The sequence below is a fragment of the Teleopsis dalmanni genome, chromosome 1 (assembly GCF_002237135.1).
Source record: "Teleopsis dalmanni isolate 2A chromosome 1, ASM223713v2, whole genome shotgun sequence".
NCBI lineage: Eukaryota > Metazoa > Arthropoda > Insecta > Diptera > Diopsidae > Teleopsis > Teleopsis dalmanni.
This window is the reverse complement of record NC_051846.1, coordinates 172,688,974-172,715,408: the sequence shown is the minus strand read 5'-3', so window position 1 is coordinate 172,715,408 and position 26,435 is coordinate 172,688,974. Positions and strand designations below refer to the sequence as shown.

General features: G+C 28.8%; 1 protein-coding gene across 1 annotated transcript in view; it reads right to left on the bottom strand.

Moving 5' to 3' along the window:
* The window catches only part of LOC119670192 (roundabout homolog 3), a 57,388-nt gene that overhangs the window by 4,830 nt on the left and 26,123 nt on the right, over positions 1-26,435 (bottom strand). The window contains exons 4-7 of the mRNA XM_038080356.1: positions 23,265-23,365; positions 18,858-18,949; positions 18,601-18,729; positions 1,223-1,342 (exon numbers count right to left, since the gene is read on the bottom strand). Of these exons, the coding sequence (XP_037936284.1) occupies positions 1,223-1,342; positions 18,601-18,729; positions 18,858-18,949; positions 23,265-23,365 (442 nt within the window). The remainder of the gene's footprint in view (positions 1-1,222; positions 1,343-18,600; positions 18,730-18,857; positions 18,950-23,264; positions 23,366-26,435) is intronic.

Genomic DNA, 26,435 nt, shown 5'->3' with positions numbered 1-26,435 from the left:
GAAGTTGCAGAAAACTTACATATGTGAAAGTGGATAATGATTCGAAGTAAACAATAAACGTTATAGGACTCAACTCAAATGAAAATTAAATACAATCACAAAAGTGAGAAATAGTAAACATTGCAGATATTCACTTATAAATGGCAGGATATTTAGGATTTTGCCACAAAATAGACGAAGACGACTATTTATTGACAATTTTATTATGCCCATTGTTGTTTATAGATTCTGGGTACATTAAAATAAACCAGTTGAAGTAAATGTTATTTTAAGTATAAGTGTAAATGCCTAAATAAACTAAATAGAAAACGAACTCACAGATAAAAGTAAATGCAAGTTAAGTGCATGAACTGCAAGAGAGTTTTATCGTAGTAACTCCATTCGATTCAGAAGCCGGCATTTGTAACAAAATCGTATAAAAATCGAGTCGATTTTAGAATATTTCATAGACAAATATCTTTCGTACTCGGTTTGTTTGTTTTTGATTTTATTTTAGTTTTTATTTTTTTATGCAAATAGAAAAACAAATTTAATTGTTTATGTCTGCTGAAGTGTTAGTTTTCGTACTGCTTCCGTTGCAAAGCCACACAGATATATCCGTACATCGGGTTTTGATTACTAGAGTGGTTTTGTATATCAACCCCAATAATTAAATTAAAATTTCGTTATGATATTATCAGTGTTTATCTTTAAGTGTTTTCTGTGGTTTTCCACAAGCAAACATTAAAAATTAATTAAAAAGTCATAAAAGTTAAGCAGTCTTCATGGGAATATTTAAATTGCTTCAGTAAAATATTTTGCACGTTTCAATAAAATTTTGTTAGGCAAGTAAATTTCATAAATTTCATAAAATTCTGAATTTTGAGTTTTAATTTTAATTAATTGTTTTATTTTTGGCCACAAAAATGTTGGCTCTTTTAGTTTTATAAAAAGTTTTATTTGACCTTCGTGGAAACTTTTTTAAAGATAATCCTAAAGTGAGTTGATTATCACTGAGTGTAAGTACTATGCAAATGTGGTATCGCATCACATTCGTACACCCAACCATACGCACTATATATATATATATGTATGTATATTTCATATACATAGAGAGCAAGACTAAATGGCGTGTTTCTATAGTTGAAGGTAGAATAAATGACCTGACTAATGGCCATGGCAGCACTTGCACAGAATGTCTATAAAATGCAAAACAAATGATTCATTCACTCGTTGAACTTACCAGTGTCCTTTATCCAGTAGTTAATTGATTTTGGAAAGGCTTCTACGTGACACTCAATTTGAACATCAGTGCCAAGCGGTGCGCCAACTAATTGATTCGGTACTTGAATAACTGGATGAACTGCAACACAAAGAGAAAAAGAATTTGAATCATAAATCAAAGGAATTATATCAAAAATAAGTTAGATACTCGTATACTCGTACTTCGATAATGAATGTGTGTCCGTTATAAGATACTAGTAGTTGTTCACTTTTTTAAAAATCGTATAGACATTTGTATTTAATTTTAAATCATTTAAAAGCTCGTAAATGTCTGCCAATAATTCACCAAAAAAAGAAACAATTAAGACATAAAATAAAATTAATACAAAACACGGAGTAGAAATTTTGGTTAAATAGGATTTTATCCAGAGAGCCAAAATTAAGAGAAACTACACGATAACAAACTATTACTAAATAGTAGCACTGAAGGAGCAACTGTTTGGTCGATTGGAAATACGCTCTGCTTAAAGATCAAAACATGTGGATGAATCGTCAACATGGCGATTTTTACTTTCATCTCCAGATAATTACAGGATGTGGTTGCTTTAAACAATACCGTAATTGCTTTAAAAAAGAAAATGATCTCTACTACCCTATATGCTCAGAAGATGTTGAAGATGCTAGACACATTCTGATTTATTGAAGTATAATAATTATAGTCAATCTAGTTTCACATATGTGCGAAACATACACCAAATGGTAAGAAGTTAAATCGGCGGCAGCGAATATTATAACCTTGCTGACTAAGACTTTTAATGCTTTAGACTTAATCGAAAACAAAAATCCTATCGTTATAAGTAGACGTCTTGTAATTAATCAGCTTTTTTATTTTTACAGAATTTCTAGGCAACATCTGAGTCTCGATGTAAATATCGTAATCTTTTTGAACATCTAAGTTGCCATTAAATATCTGGTAAGCACTGCAGCCATATCCTTAACAATTAGGGAATGTCGGATTTCTCTTAAAGAGTTAGCTATGCGTATCAATGTACCTGGCTTACATATGTACCTGGACTCAGGGACATTTCGGGTAACTATAGGGCGGATGAGCTTGTAGATATTCTGGTCCCTCACATTCATTTGTTAGATATTTGTATCCCATTTGGAATTGCTTAACTAGCAATCAAACAAAAAAATTTTAGCACATGTAAAAAAAACTGTGCTCTACATGTGTCAATGTCCAGCATTGACTAAAAAATATCTGAAATATTCGAGGACCCTCTTTTTACAAACTTTTCAGAGATGTCATCCCGCCAAAAATAAGTTTATAAAATTGTAAGTTGGGCACAATTTTTTCTGAATGGGAAAATCGTGCCTTTCGGCTTTGTTGTACGCTGACCTCTAGTCTGTGTATGAACAACGCTAACTCGTGGTGTTACGACAGGCCATTATTTGAGTTTGAATGGACAAGGTTGCTACTTTAGCCTAACATAACCTATTTTTATAGATAGGCTTTCTGATATGCTATCAAAAAACTATGTTCCTAAAACTTCTGTTTTCTGTTAACTAAAGCTGGAGAATCATAGAGAAGTTGCATAATTGTTTTATTCCCGTCTTAGTTTTCACAACTTATGGAAGTATAGAAACTAATATGAGGGTTCTCTACATGTATTTCTACACCAAAGTTATGAAGAAACTGCAATAAACCTAGCAATATTGACATTATTTCCATTAATAATTCCCCAAGTTCTAATTTTATCATACAAATACTCGTACCACGTTTAATGGGATATTATATATATGTTACTATGAATTACTTTTAAACACTGTTAGCTCGTTGAATAAAATATAGGTAATGATCTTCAGTGAAAACTTTTCGGCTTTCTGTCCCTGTTAATAAGTTTCCAGGACTGTACAGAAGTCAGATTGACCGGGATTGTATACATATAGTGAGTTACTACTATATAGTGCTAGCTTGCTGAAGAAAGTAATAGTAGGTATTTATTTTAGCTATCTTCAGAGAAATGTTTACTAGATAGACATATATAAAATCATCAACGTATGCTCAATTGTTTGTTTTAACGTTGAGTGGTATGTTAGATGAATTTAACACCAGTGTTTTTGACAGAACTGCAATTAGCCTAGCAGTATTGATCAACTCTTGATCTAGCAGTAAATCAAATATTTGCACATTTATTCGCAGCCTATTTAAAGCTAATCAACTCAGTTGTTTTGCGAATTGAAGTTGTATGTAGAGACTAGAATTTTTATGGCAGGCTTATCTCTGATGGTTCTTAAATTGAATCTTATAGGTTGTGCGTCCATGATGTTTGGAAATATAGCGATTATTCAAATTTATTGGCACGAAAGATAAAAATGATATGAGTTCTTCTATACACTTTTTTAATGCGTACAATAATTCTTATAAATTTTACAATGTATTCACCAATATATTATAGCAAAACTTCGCATAAAATATATATATCTTCAATCTCGGATTTTTAACAATAAATTTTTTTCAATATCATTATTAAAAGAATATTTCTTTTCAATTTCATCTTAAGCTACTTATTAGAAACAAATTTATTTTTCAACATTTGTCACATACTACAAAAAATTACTTTTGCTAATAAACCTTTTTAATTTATTCAGTATAATAATATAGTTTTCGACCATCTTTGATATCCTTTTGATCTTTCAAATTGACATGGTGACATTTTGTGGTTTTAATTATTTGTTGCGAGACTTTGAATCTACAAGTTTAAATGATCAAAACAAATTTCACTTTAAATTCGCTTTATTTTGAATAGAAAATTTCTTTACATGCCGCAATTCTATGCATCTACATTAACTAGAACATCAAACTATGTTGGATTTAGTGGTTCTTCATCAATGGATGCAACGAAACCTATTGAACTCGTTGCAAATTCGAAGATATTTTGTCGCAAAATACGAGTCGGTACTGAAGCTTGACCTCAGCAAGTGAAGCGATTGACATTGTGTTATTATTGTTATAAAGGACAGCATGAAAACGCATAAGGACTAGTAAGGACATTGTCGGCATAAAATAGTAACAACTTAATAATGATGCAGTATGCGAGTAGCACGTTTCGATAAATTTTTTTTATGGTCACTCAATATATAAAGGTGAGTGCCCAAAGAAGGTAGTTTGTATGTGACATTTTGTTGCACACGTTCAACTTAAAATTGCGTTGGTTAAATAGCATAGTAAAGTAACTATCAGACCAACCAACCAACTAAACAGTCGGACGAAGAACGTGGTTATTGAGCAATTTATTGTCACTTAGAATGGTTTATGAATGACGACGAAAACATTTTCGTGCATAGTTAAGACTTTAAATTTGTGGTTAGTTAAAATATGTAGTACAAAATGACATTTGATCACTGCAGCATCTCCGCATCTCCTTATTCTCTGTATATCAACATCTCAACCCGAAAGGGGAATTTTTGTATCAATAAAAATTTTGTTGTGCAGAGATATTTTATTTAAATTATATAGAAGTGATTTTAATTGATTTCTCTGCTCAACTGCATGTGTCTAAATATATTGAAGCTTGTGTTCAACAGAAAATAGGACATGTCTACTTTGACGTCACGGTATGTGAGTGCACGAGTTTGTGCCTTTACATGTGGCAAGTGGTTGGTTTCTGTTGGAAACTTTGGTAATATGTAAATTTAATTGACAATTTAAGATACTCAAAGCCGTTCAAAATTGGATTAGAATTTATAGAGCTCTTTGTGGAGAAAGGTCAATGCTTGTTTTAAAACTACGACTACATGTTTCTTAGAAATGTATTAACAAAATCAGTTTCAAATTTATTTTCATAAGGTATTAAAAGTGCACATACCTCGTAAACGTTATGACAAAAAAGGAAGCCCTTTAACATTTAGTAAATATATAGTTTATATATAAATAGAATCTTCTTTTAAATTTTAGTTTTTTTATAGTTGTAAACACTGAGAAAAATGCGTTTAGATATTTTTTTATATATCTATAGTTTACATTTACTTGTCTTCTCCAAGTAAGTCTATGAATTCAGGTATTTCAAGATATCTCGCTGAATTATACTGTCGTATTAGATTTTCAATAAGAAACATTAGAAACAACAGTCCACTTCATTGAAGAACAAAAATGTGTTTTTGTAAATTTTTGATACATTATAATATCTTAATTCTTAAATTGTTCACCTGAACAAGATTAATGAATTAAATCGAACCCTTCGAATTTTGGTGCTATCGGAGCATACCAAAAATCAATTGGACAGAGCTTAATACAAATTTAGTTGTGCTTAACGCATCAATGAAGAAAAAGAGATACTATAAAAAGATAAAAATAGAATCAAAAGGAGAACTAAATTATTTGATTAAAGATCTATGCCTTGAGATAATTCTTTCGAGAAGATGCAGAAAATTTAAATGCGATTTTCTTGATAAATCGGTACTATGGTTGGTACTAAGTACTAAGATGGCCACCTAGACATTTCTTGAATTTATGCATACATGCCGGGCTGAGGTCTTTTCCTCTCTTCTACAAAACGGTTAAGTTCAATTAGAGTTAGTTTTGAAGGTGTATGGTAATGTTTTTATGGTTTTGTAAGGTGATAAAATAACCCACCATATCTTGGTACAACGCCTGTAATAATTTTCAATTTGATTTTATTTAGACGGATTCGAATAGCACAGAAAGGACAAAGACAAAAATTTTTTATTTTTAATTTATTGAAATTTGACTGACCAAACAACGCTGTTATTTAGTTTCATGTAGTTCTTTAATTGTTTTAAGTTGAACATCCTTAAAACTGATTTAGATTCCTGGGCCCAACGTAAGTGAATGGTCTACAGCATCTTGGTAGAACTCTCTTAACAATTTTTAGGTGGATTTTGTTTAGTTTCATGTAGTTCTTTAATTGTTTTAGGTTGACAGACCTAAAACATCTTTTTCCTATATTCTTTCAGATTGATTTAGAAGAAATAACCTCTTCTAGTTGAGGATCTACAAGCAAAAAGGTTGCTGTTTTTCTGGCAAGATTAACTGCAATTTCCTTGTCACAAATTCCAGCGTGACCCTGAACCCATAGAATCCATGTGCACTTATTTTGGTCAAGAAAACTCAGCTTACCACTAGTCTTTATGTCATCTAGTAAGAACTGAAAGCCTTTATTGTTGGCTGATAGTATAGATGGATGTATACGGATAAAGTTAATACATCTGTCTATCGCATAAATTTAGTTAAGAAATCGTCATATTTATAAATAATTTTTTTATGTGTATAATTCAAACCAGTTTCTATAGTTCGTTTCTATATATTTGTTTATAAGTCTGTATACCGTTCCTTTAAAATTTTTTTGGGTTTTATAAAATTGCCATTCATTATACAGTTTGGTCACTTTAAATCTTTTGAATTTAAATTTTGGAAAATTCAAATGAATGTTTTGGATGTTTTTATTGATGCCATGCAGAGGAGACCACTTCTCTCTTTTTCGCTTTCAATTTTTAGGATGATTACTCGACGTGGCTGAGTTGTGGCAAACAAAGCTACAAATATGCACTAATGACGTTGTTGCACACTGTATGGACGATGTTGCACAGAATGATGTAGTCGCCGGTGTGTATGTAATTTTGCATGACTACGTGTTCACTGGTACTTCTACTTTGTGGCATGTGATGTCTCAATGGAGTTTTTGGATGTGTTATCAAATGTTTGTATCTATGCCGTTGCATGCAAAAAGATGTTGCGAATTTAGTTAGCACCAACTCTAATGTACTTTCAGCAACATTATTGACTTAGTATGCTTAAATACATATGTGCTTGAATTTATACACAAGGACATACTTTTATACCTGCAACTGTACTCTTAATAATTTGCATTGTATTGTATTGCACTGCAGACTGTTTTTTGTTTTTGACAATACGAGTACATAATTTTAAGGAGATTGCAATTGGAACCGTTTGCGGTGTAAGGGAATTGAGTGCACAAAAATGTTGCGGCATGAAACTGTTTAAAATTATTGTTTTTTTTACATATTATAGTAACTTTAATTTTTAAATAATTACATTAGGCAACTGGGTTAGAAAAGAGCGGTTTCAAAGATCTTAAATCAATAAGAAACCGAATGTAAAGTTAATGACTTCAAATTGCTTAGGTTTTTAATAAAATACTAGCGCATTAATTCTAAGAAATATTCCCTTCTTATCTTTAGGAATCAAAGAGACATCTATCTATCTATCATATAAGATCTAGAGTGAATATTTAGATAATTACAACACATCTAATTATTTTGTTTGGATTGTTTGTGGTATTATTTCTAAGAACTCTCTCTGTATTAATAAAAAAAGTGTTAATATACTTTATATACTCCATAATATATATATATTTTTTTTTGTTTTCTAAAGATGTTGTAGAATAATACAATATCTGCCTTTTTATATCTTAGCTATAATTCCATTTAAATATGACTGTTGTCATGCATAGTTGATAGAACTAAAAAAATTGTTTTTGTAACAATAAACGGTTAAAATCATTAAGTACTTAGCATGAAAATATAAAAGACTTGTTTTTCCGGCACTTCTATTAAATTCAAACAGTCAGTAACCTCCCTTATATTCTTTTCAAGTGCACTAACTTAAATCTTACATCAGTCATCGAATAATCACGAAGCTTTTGAGGAATACAAAAGTTAGTCAGTGAGATAGGTGGGAGTCTGCAGAAACTTCCCAGCTATCAAAGAGTAAAAGTGCCCTGATGCGCTAACTGGAAAAAGACTCAAGACAACGTTCTATAAATTATGCTCAAGTACACACATTCGAGAACTTTTTCTTTTGCCTGATTTGGCAGTTTATATAGTTCCTATGTCTAAATCTTAACTGATATAAATAAAATTTTATATACTCTTTCATATGGATATAAGTACATTCTGTACTAAATTTAATTTCAATATCTTTATTAAAAAATTATTTAGTTTATTTGGTCAAACAATAAATGATCAGAGTCCAGTCCCGAAAAATATATATGTATTAAGATTTATTCATATAGCTTATAAATTACAAAAATTGTTTGAGATGAAACAATCAGCGATACATGATTAAATGAACTTCTATAATATTTAATGGATAATTTTAAAAGAGATGTTATGATTAATCTTGATTATTTTGCCCAGACTTTCAGTTACTAATAAAACTTAACAAACTGAAGTTAAGATACTGGATCTTTGTTACCACCATGGACCCATAACCATTTCTGAGGCTAAAGGCCATGTCTTCAAAATATTGTCGGCATATTATTTACTGCGGAAACTTATATTCAAATCGAAAAGTTCTATCATTACGCTGGGAGCAGCAGATGATACCTTTGCAAGAGCGCAGAGGTCGATATAACTGTGATGATGTGGAAGTGGAAGAGGATGTGTGAAAGTGGAAATGAAATATAAATTTCAAGTATATTTTTCTAACTTAATAATTATACATTCATAGTTTATTAATATGATTTAATTAAGTTATTAATAATTCAGTCGCGGAAGGAGTGACATAATACACAATTCTCGTTCTTTTGTGAGAGTAATATACCTAAAATCATATTTTGTTAGAAATTGAAGATTGTCTAAAAATCTTTAAACAATACTACTTTTTTTCACTGTTAAAAACAAAAGTATCAATAAATTTAAACTTCATAGCGCATATTTATGACATGTATTTCTCATATGGCAACAATAGGTTTTGTAGGCTTATTGAAACGCTTTTGGTCTGAAATTTGTCGGTCACCAAACCAAATGTGGCTAAAGCTAGTGTATCTTTGACGTATTCAGTTTCGTGTAATTGTTCAGTGAAGCATTAATCAGAAAAGGTAATTTTATGATTGAAATGGTGTGATGACGGCTTTAGTAAATATCATAGCAACATTTCAGGTGAGGAAATGAATGAGCAACACGTAAACCTCATGCAGCAAATGCGTAATCCTAGCTAAAAGTAAACATGACATACCATAGCATTTTCTGAATATATAAATACTGCAAATACGTACAGTATTATACGACTGACAAAAGGCTTATACTCGGATGCATCTATAAAAATCGTTATATTTATCACTTCGAACGTGATGTTTCGATATTTTTAAAATTATCGTAGCAGAATTCCGTTTATATCTTTTAAAGCATTTATTTATATAAAAATATTTTAAAATAAATTTATAAAATAAATATGAAAATGCAAAGAATAATGTTCTGTTGAACAAATATTTTAAATTTATATTAACTAAAAATTGTACTAATTATTTCCTGTATATTTTGTGTCGGATGTGACGACACATTTGCGTGTAACCTCAAAACATATGTATGCACTTATTTCCAGTAAAATATATCTCAACTATGAACGGAAAAATGAGAAGCGGAAAATATGCATTTATGTATATATGAATTCTGAATGTTGTGTTGGAAACGACAACTTGGTCTGGCTACGGAATTCTTCAAGACCACACAATTGCTTAACATGTTGTAATTAATCAGTTTAAGACAAAAAAAAATTAAATAAAACAAAATGGTTTCCTGGCACATCCGTTCCTTATGTGCAATCACAATTTAAGTTTCATCCTTTATTTAGCTAGGCTGCATTTTCATTTAAATTTCTTGACAGGAAACATATGCTGAATTGTTCCTTGCTTTTACTGGGAAATGGAATGATTTTTTATTTCAATTTTGCATTATTTTCACTTTTAATTCTAAAAAATTTTGCATCACTTTCGTCTGTTTCCACATGCAGGAAGGCTTTTATTCTTTTAAGTAAAAATATTAATAAAAATTAAATTAGTTTTTGTTTTTAGTATTGTTGTTTAAGAGTTTTCTGGATTAAATTTGTATAACATCATCCAGTTTTTGTTTTGCTACATTAGCTTTGAAATTAAATTTAAAAGTTTAACCCAAAAAACGCAAACTAAATCACAATATACATTATTTTTATATACAATATGTTATGTAGCATCTAATTATATTAAAAGCATCTAAATAATTATACTAAAGGAACTTAAAAATATACTCATTAGATATCAAAAATATTTTAAAACTTATAAAGATTATGAGGTCTTTAGTTTAGAGAATAGGATATAATAAAGGCATTTAAAGCAATTGATGAATTGATGAATATATCGTAAAAATACGACAAAAGCAAGGAAATCAGAATATCTAAGATTTTTTGATATACAATAACAGTACACATATCCATAAGGTTTACATGTTTACATAGTCATGTATAAGCACATGTGAAAGCGAAAGAGGGAGATATTTGGTCAATGAGAGTCCATCACATTTAGAATTATGAACTGTTTATGGCTTTTGAAGATCCCTTCTTTCTATGACAGATATAAAAAAATACGAGAAACACACGTGATATATATTTGAAATACATTGAATTTCATATTTAATGTATTAATTTTGATTTGGAGAAAATAATGATTTATTTTACTTATAGGTTAAAAGTTATATTGGACAAATAAATAAAAATGTATTTTATCTATTTAATTTATTTTTTTAATAAATAAATTAATTTTTTTATTACAGTTTAAGATATGTACACACTACGACATTATTAGATCATTTTAACACTCTTCCATTTAAGTAAATAGCTTAATACCGAAGTTATAATCAAAAGTTTTTTTTTTATTTCTTTTAAAAAATTAAATACCTAAAAGGGAAAAGAGTAAAAGCTTTTTTTATTTCTCATAAAAGGTCCGCTACCATCTCTGGATATCTTATCGCTAGTATATATGCAGTGTAATTTTTGACGATACTTTATAAACATGAATAATTTTACATTTAATTCGACCATATAATTGTTTAATTATTTAAATAAAAATAAGACTCAAGCGCTTTAATTATATAATTATAACTGTAAAGATTTTGGATAGTTAGTATTTTTATTTGATTTTCTTCATTTTATCTATCTGAAATATTTCTGAAATCTATCCTGTCATTGACGAAATTCAAAATAATTAGCAATATATATGAACAGAAAACTAAAAACGAACACATTTTTTTTTTACTTTCTTATTTCAAATCATACTACAATGTAACAAAACGGACAGTGTTGCAAAACGACTGGAGATAGTCGTGAAAAAACTGTAATCATTTCTGATAGTATTGTATAGCACATTACAACAAAACTGGTAGTAATTGGAAAAAAATTTCACAAATTACTAAGTGTAAATTGTAATAAACCTAACATATACCGTTTAGTTTAAAATTTATTTCTTTAATAATTAACGGTCCCAATGATAAAGCACAAAACTGCAATCTAAAACACCCCATATTTGTATAAAATGAAAAAAAAAATAAAAAACTATTAAAGTACTGGAGAAAGCAAAATATGATTAAAATGTCTTTATTATTTTCAATATAAGCTAATCAAATAGCTCAGATAATCATTAGTTATTCTAAAACTATTAATTCGAATAAATTATTTATTCATAATTTAAAAAAGTTTTGCATTTACTATAAACTTTTGAGTTAAACTCTATATTTTAGGTATGTTTACACTAATAAGCTGGACTTCGAGACGGAAGCTGTTTCGTTAGTGTTTTGATATTTTTTTCGGGGTTAACTTTAGTTCCGATTAAATTCTCTTACAAACCAGTTTTTTTATAATTGCAATCATTTTGTTCATTTCTTTTCGAGAGCATAATTAACGAATTCCTTTAATAAAAATATTTTTTTTCTATAAATAATTTCTCAACTGAAACGGAATTCATATTAATGATTATGCCCCAATTGTATTTATATACATAGTTTCAATTCGGATATATTTTTTTCGATTCGTTTTCAATTTTCGTTCCGGACAAAATATTTTTTTTCTGTACTCTCTGCTCTTCTTATTTTTTTTCTCTCTGAGGTTTTTTCCGTTTTTCTACTTATAAGTATCAAACAATTCAACAGCATAGCCAGAGGGGATTATATATATCACACAATATTTTTTTCAACATTGTTTTTGTAATTCATTAAAAATTTGTAGTATGTATTATATTGCTAGAGGTATGTGGGTTAAACTATCTCTTAAGCCCCCTGCTTACCCCAAATACACCATTGAAAAAATTATGGGAAACAATTTTATGATATTAGGAGTCTTTTCACTGCATTTTTTTGGGTAGTTTTATTGGATAACCTGTATCTCGGTTTATATTGAACACTGACACCACAAATAAAATATGACATATTTATTGGAAAAAGGATCACCTCCCAAATTTAAAACACTTGAGTTCTAATCACCTAGTAAACATATGAAGTAAATATACGTATGTTGGATTTATCAATGCTATCAAAAGCTAGGTTTATTTTGATGTATGACAGTTCAAAACGGATCAATTCGTCAACGAAGACATCTGCCAGACATGGATATATACATGACAACCAATCAATCCAAATGTGTTGAATCGATTGGTCATTTAAAAGTCATTGAAGTCATTCAAAACATTTTCGAACACATGAGTAAATTATATTTAATGACCGATTGGTTAAACTGTCTTAGAGAACATTCACTTTCAATTACTGATATGCACTTCTAAAGTTTTCTTTTCTTTCTCTTCCAAATTCCTTTCCCTAAAAGAAAACGTGATATCTTATTTATTGTCTAAATGTTAAAACTTAAAACTTATAATGATCACAGAAATTTGCAAATACAGAATGCCATAGAAAACAATTTGGACTTCTGTGAAACTCAATAAGATCACCAAATAATTCCCACACAAAGTTATGCATTGCAATTATTTTGTGTTAGTCTTTGGATTAGTCAGTTGTGCTAATTTCTTACAGCAGAAATAATAAAGTCCTTAAATTTAATTTCACAAATCCGTTTATTTTTCTAAGTGTACCAACGATCGGTACATTTAAGTATCACCAACAACAACAACCCTACTGGGATCTGTTTCATTGCATCAGAAAGCCTAATGGAAATTTTCTCAGAAGTTTTTAAGCAGTCAGTGATGATTTCCGGGAATTTTATAAACTCTCTAAAATGCAAGGCACCTTAATGGCATACAAACTAGAGATCACTACAGTAGAGAACTAACTTTAGGAAAGACGTTTCAGCGGAGCACAAATAAGTTGAGAAGCTACGATTTTTGATATCACTATAAAAATATTAATATATAAAAATACTGAAAATATATATAAAAAAGAAAAATAAATTATTGAGAAAATATTTACGAAGTTGTGGTTTTTACAAAATTGTATTAATAAGAAAAAACGGTGAAAGCAAATTGAAAAATAAGCGTCCATTTTATTTTACACGGATCCGTGTAGAAAAACAAAAGTTTGTGTTCCTAAGTGCATGGATTATATGATAATTATATAAAAATCGTACAATTTGTGCAAAAGTAACAATATAAAAATAAATTGACAGTGTAAACATAGAATCTATGTTATTGTACATATAAGAATTTCATAAGCGTTACATTGCATATATCGCATGTGTTGAGCGTCAAAAACGAAATTGTTGCGTCTGCTACGTCACTGGTGCTCGTGAAAACGGAGAAAACAACGGAGAATAGTATCATAGATTGCTTCGCAAAATTGCAATAAAATATTTTTTTTAAAAGGCGTTTAAATTACAGTAATAATAAGACATAAAAATGAAGTGCGCTGTCTGGAACTGTTATAATTATACCAGAAAATCCAAACAATGTTCGTTTTTCAGCTTTCCTAAAGATCAATATCTTTTGCAAAAGTGGTTAAATTTTTGCCAGTCGCCAAAACAATTTAATGAAAATACTTGGAGAATGTGCAGTGATCATTTCCAAAAAGAAGATATTCATGTGAGCATAAGATATCAAATGGGTAAGAAAGACAAGTGGTTTTGGTTATATTATATATTAATTAAACATTCTGAAATAATAGGATTAAGTAGAATGCAGCGTTTAAAATATGGAGCTATACCATGTTTCAAAAAAGATTTTGATTTGAAGGCACAACAGCGTCTGAAAAGACTACAAGAGAGAAATGGTGAAAAGATAGTTACCGAACGTCTGAGATATGATGATAATGTAGAAATCCGGTTTGAAAATGAATCATATCAATCGAATGGTGTATCGAATGGAATTGCATTTAAAACAGTAATTCAAATGAATGAAAGTGATACGGAGAACGAATTTGATGTTGAAAAAATAATTGAAGTATCTGAAGCTGAAGCACATGAAATTATGGAAGATAATGAATTTATTTCGGATGTTGAAATGTTATTGAATGAAACTGAATCAAATGCAAACGAATCGAACAATGTGATTCAGGCCAATAAGATTGAATCCAACATATTGATTCAAATTCGTGTAGTGGGGCAAACTGATCAGTTTACTCAAATCGATGAAAATGAATTCGGTAAAGTAATTCCAGGTTCTTCTGATTCAGAGAAAATAGCTTCAATAAATCCAATAGATCCAATAAAAACAGAATTAAACCAAGTAGGTGAAATCGATGAAATTCAAATTAAGTTATGGGTTCCATCAGATAAAGTCATTGAAGTTGATGAAACTGAATTAGTTGAACTTATTCAGAAGAATAATATTCAAGCAAACAAAGTCGAAATTGAATTGGTGGTAGAAAACGATAAAAAGACACAAGTTAACCTCGAAGATTTTCAGCAAAATAAACATGAAGGTAAGTAAAATGTATATTAGATTAAGATCTTAATCAATAGAAATTATCTTCATAATCTAGAACATGTCTGTATATATTCATATTGATATTCGCTAATAAAATAACATATCTGACTTTAAGTAAAACTAAGCAGTTAGGCTTAATTTACATTGTCGTCTTTACAGTAAAATATTTTCCAAAAATTAGCATAACTATTTGATCAGTGACGTCATGTTCGCTAAGAGTTATGTCTAGTTATATATTTTACATCACTTTTCATATCTTGTATTAATGATAGTTCATTGCAAATAGTTTACAATTTGAAGAAAGCTTTTTCTGGCTCGAAGAACTTTCTCTCACATATTTGAATACGAAAGAGAAAGCGAACATTTACTTTAGTGAAAATTTTATAGCTGAGAAAGACTTTTACCTGAATATATTTTCAAAGCACAATAAATCAAATAATTTTTGTTAAAAAAAATCAAATAATTTTTGTATAGAAAAAATCAAAAAATTTTTTTGGTGGTTTAGAAATCAATATGATTTAGTTATCTCTGCTGTAATTAACGAAAATCTAATATAATCTATTAAACAAATACATAAGTAATAAGTAAGTACTTCCTTAAAGAATAATTATGTATTTTTTTTTAATAATAAATGCGTATCATTTAGTTAATAATTAATTTTTTTTAAATCTTTTTTCATAGTGTTAACTTCTAAAAGACTTATGAAATCACTTCGAAATGATTTTCAAATGGAATTTAATAAGTACTTTAAATTAGAAACAGAAAGACCCTATAAATCATCTTGTCCACATTTCAACTCACGTTTAATTTCAACAGAACACATCGTGGTACAACAATCAGATGATAAATCGTCACAAATTAAAGCTGAATTTTCTGATGTTGATGTTTCAGAAAATTCCTCTAATTCTATGATCCAATCTACTACAACAAGTCAACCCGAGAGTGATGAAATGAATTATAATAGTTTAAATACAAGTCAAATGTACTTGGATAAAATTGACGATAGCGATGAATCCGTTGATATCATAAATCAGATTCTAATGCAATTGGATAATAACAGTGATATCATTAGTGGTATAGATCTCGATCCTTTATATCCTTTAACGGTATAATATTATTATTTATAATATTCTAACATTTTCTAACATAAAATATTCCATATCAAAAAGCATTAATAATAATACATATGTTCCTTATTTATTTCATTTTAATTATTTTAACAATTGATTTTTTAAAAAAAGTTTATGTAAGCTATCGGAATAAATTATGTGAAATTAAAAATTTAAATCCCAAAATCTAATTTATTGTGGTTAGAAATTTTATATATATCATGTGACGTTTATATATATTAAAAATATTCCATATCAAAAAGCATTAATAATAATAATACATATGTTCCTTATTTATTTCATTTTAATTATTGTCATAGTAATAATAATAATTGATTTTTTAAACAAAGTATATAAGCTATCGGAATAAATTATTTAAAGTTAAAAATTTAAATCACAATATCTAATTTATTGTGGTTAGAAATTTGGTATATATCATGTGACGTTTATATATATATTAAAAATATTCCATATCAAAAAGCATTAATAATAATATATAAGTTCAGTATTTATTTCATTTTACTAATTTTCCTTATAGATTTTTTTAACAAAATTTACAGTTTAAGCTAACAATTATTAATTACAAAATTTAATTTATTATGGTTAGAAATTTTATATATATAATTTAACGTTTATGAAAAACATTCCATATTAAAAAGTATAAATTAATGATCATTCTATTAATTTGAATATTTTTATTTTAAAATGATTATTGTTAATCATATACGGATATTTAAATATAGTTTACGATGATTTGTTTTACAAAAAATTAGAACATCTTTCTCATTTCCTCCCTTTCCGTCAAGATATTAGTCTTTGTTTTCACCAGTGTGGAAAAGTTTATTGTAGTTACAAGGTTTGCTTTTGGCATTGGACACTAAAAATCATGGTAAACAGAAAATATATGCCACGGAATGGAAGCCGTGAATTTTGTGTATTACCATCACAACAAACCATACCTTTTTATCACAGCTCTAAATTATTTAAATATATTTTTATAAAGAGGTTTTTCGAACAGTAGTGAACTACAACAACAAAAATTATTTTTTTATATTATTTTAATTAATTGAATTTTTGGCTAACCATACATCTGTTTCGAGTATTACCAAATACCCATCATCAGTGGTCTTGGAAATAATTCTTGTATTTAATTATTCGTAAATAATTATTTTTGAGACTTCAAGTACCAGGAATTGAACTCGGATCCTACCAAATGTGAAGCTCAGAGTCAGCGCACCTTAACCAACTGATCCAAAACCGTACTTGACTTTTTTGTTCGCATATTTTTCTGGAGTTTTTGAATTGACATGTATATATATATTTTTATATATAAATAATATATATATAATTTGTTATATTACATATAAAGTAAATATTAAATCAAAATATTACATAAATTATATATGACAAAGAGGTTTCAAAAAGTAGTAAGCTACAACAACAAAAATTCTTTTTATATTATTTTAATTAATTGAGTTTTTAGTTGACCATACAGCTATTTCGAGTGAATTATATTATATTATATATAATTATATAGAAATGATTAAATAATTTATTTTACATCTAAATAATTTGTTAAGTTATCTAATACTTTTTTCGTCAATATGATATATCTAATTTTACTTCATTCAGTTTCTTCAGTTGTCACATACTTAGTTTTAAGGATGTGTCTTATTAGATATAACATTAAGTAACTGGTTAAACGATAAAGATTTTTGAAGTAGAAATTTATTTTTATTGAATAAAACTGAAAATTTCAAATGAATGCATAAATTGAAAAGAACTAAAAAATGCTAAAAGTTAACATGGTCGTCATAAGTAGCTATCAGTACCTTAACGTTAATACAGCAGCTTAAGCATTGTTTGTCACCTAAGCTGTTAACCTAATGACAATGCTGGTTGGATGCCTGAAGCATCTACAGCAACGCAGCACCGGAGCAACATTTGTATGCTTTATGCCGGATGATTGAGTGAGTTGCCAGAGTAGCAGTATCAACAGCAGAAGCTGGAGTTGCAGGAGTAACAGTAGAAAAGCAACAACATTTGTTTCAGATACTTTGACAAAAACTGTTGCTATCTACGTTGCTCTTACTCCTGGTGATACTTTCACTGTGGAGCTATTTGTACATATTGCAGTGCTGAGTTACGATAAGAACAAAAGAAGGCAAAAATCACTGCAGCAGTTTAACAGGACTTAAGTAAAGCTAACACAATAAAGTTGACAGCAGCTAAAACGACGTTTTGCAGGAAGTAGTGCGCAGGTAAAAAGAGTTTCCCAAAAAAACTATCACAAAACCTGGAAAATGTGAAGTAAGAAACTAAATGCATTACAGTTTGCGTAAACACGGACACAAGTTCTAGCAAATTTGAAAATTTTTAAGGCATATTGTTCCACTTTAACAACCCAACAACATCACAAATGAGTCGAATACACAAATGTGACGGATGGACCACATGATGGCTTAGAATAAGTAGTGCAAGTGCGGTAATTAATGAGCTACCGTCTTTATGTGATGTTGGAAATTTCAGAATTTGCTTGTAAGTTCTGTTGTTTTATATATATCTTTTACGTATCTACATATCTTACATTTCTTTTTACTATTTTCAGTATTACAATTAATTTGTTTACTTACAATGTATGAAGAGGGGTATCCTTTTCGAAACCGATGGTGGCACACCGTTTGATGCAATGCAGAGATATGAACCCATTTCATTGCGAGATATCTTTGTTAATTTTAAAACTTCGCCACGATACGATGAAACTGTAAATATGTTAGAGGAAAGAAATTATTTTTTTTAAATTAATGTAGGTTATACATTAGGATACTTTTTAGAGAAAGAAGACGTATATATAAAGAATATATTAATTAGTATAAATTTAAATATTTACCTAAGGTTTTTGTGCCCGTACTATCCTTTAGTACGATCTCATTACCATCTTCACGTCGCCATGTTACTATTGGATCAGGATAACCACGTGCACTGCAAATATATTAAATATATTTTAATTACCAGTGTATGTTTTATTTTAGTAATTAGTGAAAAAAAACTAATAGAAAAATTTAGATTACACTGCGAAGAAAAGCGCAGAAGAAATTTAATATTGTATATGTTTAAAAATCTTATTTTGCCTATTATGAATTAGCGACACTTTAAGAAACAGTTAAAGCACTTCAACTTGTAATATTTTTTAATTAATTTTTAAATTTAATTTAAAAATAATTTTAAAATAATTTTATTTTTTTTCGTTTTTTAATATATTCGGCCTTACTATATTGGTAATTAAATTTTATCTTTATCATACTAATTTTTTAACATAAGGAAATGAAGGCGGAATCAGCAATCTCCTTCTGTATATATTGATTTTTTAAGGACAAAGTTTGGAGAAATGAACTGATTGACACCAATATACCATATATAAGTCCTTGAGCACTTAGTGTTTCCAGTGGCAGAGACATGGTTGATAGAATTGAACTATTGAGAGTAGTGTTTGGAGAAAAGACAAAGTTTGGAGAAATAAACTGATTGCCACCAATATATCATATATAAGTCCTCGAGCCCTTAGGAATTCCAGTGCCAGAGACATAGTTGATTGAATTAAAAATTGCGAGTTCTTGTTGTTGCTAAGGTCATTACTTGTTAAGATTCTTTCAGTGTTTTTTTGGTTTAATATTAAAGAATAGTTTTTCTGAGTTTTTGCTTTCTTAGGCTTGAATTCTTTGTCTTCCTTATAACAGTTATGATAACTTTTTGTTTAGTTATGAACCCAAGTTCGTGTCATTGCATCATTTCCAAACCGCTCAATGATGATTCTGGTAACGACGAATACGAGTTCTAAATGCTTTTTTATTCTATGTGTGTGGTACTTTCTATTATGGTCGTTATCCACCAAACTCATCTTGTATTCTTAGAACTTAGTGTACTGTTAATGTATCGATCATTATTATTAAAGTTTCTCAAGTTCTGCTTAGCTTTTGCAAATGTTAACATTTTTTAACAATTCATAGAATTTTGATAAAAATATACACTAGATTGCACAAAATTTGAAACCTTTCTGTTGAGATAGTTTTTGTTGATTTTTAGATGCTATAATTTCACTTTGAATTTGACATTGAATTCGATTGAATTTCGAGTTGTAAATAGTCTGTGTATTTGGTTTAAACAACACAACAGATCGTTAAGAATACATATACATAATCGCTTTCTTCATTTTTTTTTTTTTGTAATCCCATAACGCAAAGAGCTTTCCTTTCCTTCAATATGCTTCGGAAACAGATGGCATGATCTGGTATTAGTTCCTCATCGGCTTTTTTGTCGGTACTGTGTTTTCTTCTCTTAGCTGCTTTTTAAGATGCGAAAACTTCATACGTGGATTGACATGCTTTCCAGTTGCACTAGCAATATGTTCGACTAATGTTAAGGCACTTACTTTCGGATTTTTGTTAACTTCTTTTAAAACCAAACTGACATTCTTACGTGTGAGTTTCCTTGGGCGGCCACTGCAAGTCTTATTTTCAGTAGAACCAGTATTTTTATAATTTCTTATTATCGTCTGAACTGTTGATCGAGTCAAATTGACTAATTTTGATATTTTTACCATAAGGTGTTTTTTGCATTTCTATGCTTAATAACCAGATTTCGCATATCACTTAAAATTTCTTTTCGTGGACCCATCGTGTCAATTAAATACCACTCACAAAGCACAACTAAGTACATTATATAAGTGTATGACTCATGGCACAAGCAAGAAATATGAAAAACGGTACTTTCCCGTTTAACATTTAAATTACTGTCGACTAAATGTAACAATCAATGAAGTGTATGTAGACTTTTGTCAATGATTTTTTTAGGTTTTTTTCGAATAATTTCGTTAATTTATATTGATGAATGAATTTTCTTTTGTTTATTATTATTAAAAAACAGTTCTAAACAAAACTGTATCATTACTTTTTTCTATTATATCTTTGGATTTACGAGCTAGCAGAAATGGGGGGTGTATGTAGAGTTTTGTCGCTCACTGTAGTTATGAAAAAAAGATTTACAGTTTAAATATGTTGCTTTGATATATACATTAAGACCGAAAAGTTTTCGGAAATTCTCATTTAAAATTCGCGCGCTGTATATTTTTCGATATTTTAAGTTTATGTAGTTTGGCAGCACTGTCCTTAATTACTATGCCAAAAATGAGCGCGATCTGTCAGACAGTTCGTTTACGGCAGCTGTTGAAACCAGTTCACCTCAGTAGTGCGTTGCGAAAAAAACAATGGAAAAAAATATTGAACAAAGAGTTTGCATCAAATTTTGTGTTTCGAACGAAATTTCGTGTGCAGAATCGTTGCGAATGCTACAAAAGGCTTATGGGGAATCAGTTTTATCGAAAACTCAAGTTTATGAGTGGTACAAAGCCTTTCAGGACGGTCGTACGACCGTCGAAGACATTTCGCAACGCACTACTGAGGTGAACTGGTTTCAACAGCTGCCGTAAACGAACTGTCTGACAGATCGCGCTCATTTTTGGCATAGGAATTAAGGACAGTGCTGCCAAACTACATAAACTTAAAATATCGAAAAATATACAGCGCGCGAATTTTAAATGAGAATTTCCGAAAACTTTTCAGTCTTAATGTACTTATATATATTTGTTTAAAAACTTGTTAAATTTTTAACCGGTTTATTGAAAAGAAGGGAACGTTTTGTGCCGTTTATATCGCGATTGAAGCCAGAGTAAATTATAGGTCAACTGCTCTTATATTTAAATATACTTACATTGCAGAACGATTACGTAGTTTTTCAAAGGTAAATACTTTATTTAAAATATATAGCCTAAAGTGTTGAGACTACATAGGTACGTGCATATTTTTTCATTTGGTGAACTTATCATTCTTATCTTCCATTTGCTTATTTAGTGAAAATAGTGTAGATGCAATTCTTGCTTTCAGATTCTCTGTAGTTAAATTTTCTCTAAAAAAAAGCAAAAAATAAAACTTTGAAAACCTTCTCATCGTCATATTTTAGTGCAGCTTTTGTTTAATGTCAGTTAATGTATGCGACTTGACTATTTTCTTGAATTTTAAGAAAATGTCTGCTGCATAAAAATGAAATACGGAAACTACAATAAGTAGTTGGGCATGAACTCAGTTGCAGACAAAATCTGTTTGGCTGGACCATTTAAAGTGTCAGTGACTAGAGTGTTTCTAACATGTTTACATACTTCCCATAGTCAAATATTTTTACTACTTTTTACTATTTTTGTTTTTTTTATAAGAAAAGTTTTAAAGTGAACTGAATACGAAAAATAAAAATATAAATTTTATGTCAAAATTTAGTTTTTGTTTAAAACATATTTAAAATATGAATAATAAAATTATTAAATAAAATATATTATAAATAAATTTTTTTTTAAAAAAAAATATTATATACAAATTATATTTTTAATATCTTTGAATTCAATTATAAATAATATTTAACTCTTTAAAAATCTCCTAATGTAAATCTTTAATATGAAAGTTGAGTTTGGTAATTCGTATATTGCAACCAAATTTAAACAAAATTAGTGGCATCATTTTTTATGTTCCCTTAATTTCCAAAATGGAACAATAATGGTTAAAACCATAAATAAACTCTACATAGAGTTTGTGAAACCATTTGCCATACACGTATATGGCCAAATACATTCGAAAACCTTTTACTTGCATTTAAAGTAACCACAAAGCAGCACATTTTTCTTGATCTCATTGACCGTGGTTAAGTTGAGGGTTAATGATACTACTCAGTAAATCAAGATGAATGAAGTGTCGTTTAATTTGTTGACATTATTACTTATGCTGGTCTCCATCACTCCACCACTCCATTTACACAACAAAGTACTTTTTGTCTATTGTCGGCTAAGAGCTTAAACATCCGTTCACAGTGATAAACATGGACGTAACTTAATTGTATCCTGCATCTTAAGCGTGTGAAATTATTACTGTTTTTATGTCCTTTTAGTCTGGAAATTGTACAAAAATATTTACGTACCAAACCGTACCGGTTCGGACATGAAATTGAAATTATTATTGTTGTTTTTATATGGTTTTGTCTGCCAATTAAATTCTCATTTTGTGGTCTTACTTTATGGGTCACAAAACTGTCCATTGCAAAGAGTTTATTGCAGGAGTAGTAAAATATTTATTTAAAGAATATTTAAAATAGGCGAATAGTATCTGAGGAGTTTTTTAATATATATCTGAGTATATAAATATTTTTAAAACAAATTTATTTTATATATCATAATTTTATTATTTTTCTTCTTACTTACCGACATGTCAATTTTACAGAGCTTCCCTCAGGTACTACCACGTCTGAGGATGTCTCTTCCGCTACAAAATCAGGTGGAATTACAACGTCCAGAAAACCAATCTAATATATAGTTTTAAATGACAAAATTAGATTATATTATTTATTGATTAATGTAATATGAGTACTTTAACTATTTATAAATAATTAACAGCCGATTGATATATAATATTAAATAATTTGTTTATAAAATAATATAAACAATTATTTAATTAAACATACTATTAGAGTAGTAGTTTTAGAAAAATAATCTAATTAATTTATCATTGATATTATTATTCTTAACAGTGATTTCTATTTTTCATATTAAATTTAAATTTTTTTTAAATTACATTTGTTAAAAAAAACAAATAAATAAACCATTACATTTAGTGATGATTAAAAAAAATAAAAGTATTAAATCAGTTAAGCTCTGCAATGATATTCTTTCTGTACGCTAATGCATTCTTAAGGAAACCGATCATATTAACCTATTTATTGTAACTTATAATAATATACGTTCTGTACACTAGTGTGTTCTTAAGAAAAATGAACATATTGAACCATATTCTTACTGTCATCAAGAATATTTACGATAAGGGATAATTAAGGCTCAGTTGAAAGTTCAGTTAAGGCTCAGTTCATCGATACGTGCCGTATAAACTCAAGTCAAAGCTAAATACACAGATATGGTGGATTGTGCATTTCACTTTAGCTTAAGTTCGATAACCTGAACCTTGAGCCTTTAGAGTTATCCTCCCAAAATATAGCCAACTTTGCCTAACCAAACGATATTTTTACTCTTCAATTTCCTCCAACGAAAATATGCCCGTTTGATGTTCACCAAACTTATTTTCATTTAGTCAAATAAGGTAACAACTAGCTTTTATAATCCAACTTATTTTAATAATAATTAAATTGACTGAAACGAATGAAAAACAATCTGGAGATCCTATTTTAAAGTAATGTTTTCATAATTTCAAACTAGAAAAAGTTGGATGACGAGGGGAACGTTTTTTAGTTCTTGCTAATCGAGTTTACCATAACATTGTGATGATGCGTTAAGTATTTTGTACTGTCTGAAATAAGTTTTCCATTTTTGTGATGATGATGTGTTACATTTTTTGAACTTTTCTTACAGATAAAAAATTTATACATAGCGATTGAATTTAGTATATATATAGAAATATAACCATAAACAAATATACAACCCAAAACCACTTTTACCCTTAATAAATCTAGTTGTTATAATATTGGGATTAACATTTAAAGAAATTTCAAAATAAAAAATTATAAAATAATAAATTTTCTCTTTGCTCTATTCTTATCAATCTCTTGTATCTTTAATATAGAAGCCACGTATTTGATATTTTGTGTTCTAAGATATATTTTTGGACCATCATGTTGTTAATGATGATGTTGAATTAGTATATTAAAAATGAATATTACAATTTAGAACTAAAATTAAATTTAGATAAATAATTTAATTTTTTTTTTAAATGTTCATTAAAACAAGATAAAATTGGTGAAAAAATATAATGTTTACTACAATATAAAAAGAATCACTGAGACTATAGTAAATAATTCGACATATATGACTATGTAGGTAACCCGACATATACTCAGCAACGTGTGCCATTTTTCATACAAAACACATAAAATCTAAAAGTCTAGTCTAAGTGTAAACATAGTTTAAAATATCTTTTTGAATTAAGACTACTCAAATAGATATTTTAAATGTACAATAATAAATTAGTTAGTATAAAAGTAAAGATTGTGTGTTTGTGGGTATTATATTCTATAGGTAAAGTATTAATTAATAGATTTTAAATAGTTTAAGTTATTGAAATTTAATCTCTATATATATCACAAATTTGAATAATTGGGTGTGGTAAATTTAATAATAAAAATCCAAAACTTTAAAAATGAAATAAATGTGTGCTAAACTATTTCTACCATAAATCAACCGCATACCTACTATACCTTTAACTAATTTCTCATTCTATACCACTCTAAAACTCATTAAATCATTTATGACAGAATTTTTATATTTATCATCTAAGATATTATATTGCATTTATAATGCAATTTATTCAATTAGCTAAATTACGGCAAAATTCATGAGTCTTGTCTAAGAAGTAAATCCGTATTGCTCATTCTTGAATTGTCGTTAAAGTGAAATTACCTTTAAATAAACATCAGGACACTAACTCCAAGTAGTTGCAGAAATATCACACAAATTGTCCAAGACAAAGCACAGAATTTACGAGTTTTACCTTCGTAGAGACTAAACCACAAATTTTACTTCGATAATACGAAACACCGCAGTTGAGCGTGCTAACATATTTCTTTTATTATTGCACATATTTGTAGATACAAATTCACACACACACACACACACACACACACACGTTGACGCAAAGGCGAGATACTCATACACACTCATACAAACCGCAATAAAATGGCAGCTGACATGTCCGCTAGACTGTTTCCGTTGTTCACATATGGAAGGAGGATTGTTGCATGTGTGTTTGTGCAAATTTGATGCTCTGAAGATTTTCTTTATTTTGATTATTTTTGCCTGATTTTGCTTTAAAACAAAAATTCATTCAGTCGTGCATTTTCGTAGTACAAAGCAAAAATTTCATTCCATTATGGCTGTGAACTAAAATAAAAATTAAGGAAGCATGAAATACATTTTATTGGCGCCATAAACTTCACTTGGTTGGACACTGAAGTGTGTGAATAGCGAAAATGTGCATTAAAAGTAAGTGAGGGGTCTGAACCTATCATGTGCTGGGTCTGGGTCTGTGTATGCGCATCTGGTATTGCACATTTTCGCATACTTACAGCACATATCTTGTTAACACATTTTGTGCTATTGTGTGTTTTATGCTATGAGATACGTTCGATCTATAAGTTCGACACTTCGAAAATTACGTTACTCATGCGAGTGTATGGGATTTTTAAAGTGCAGATAAATATTATAATTCATGGTTTTGTTTGTTATATTCACATGAATTTGGTTATATACTGTAATAATACGTAAATAATATTATTTATCTATTTATATTTACTTTTAATTAATGCAAATAATTATGATTATAGTTACTTAAGAGGGATTAAAAGAATTATGGAGCAATATTTGTTTATA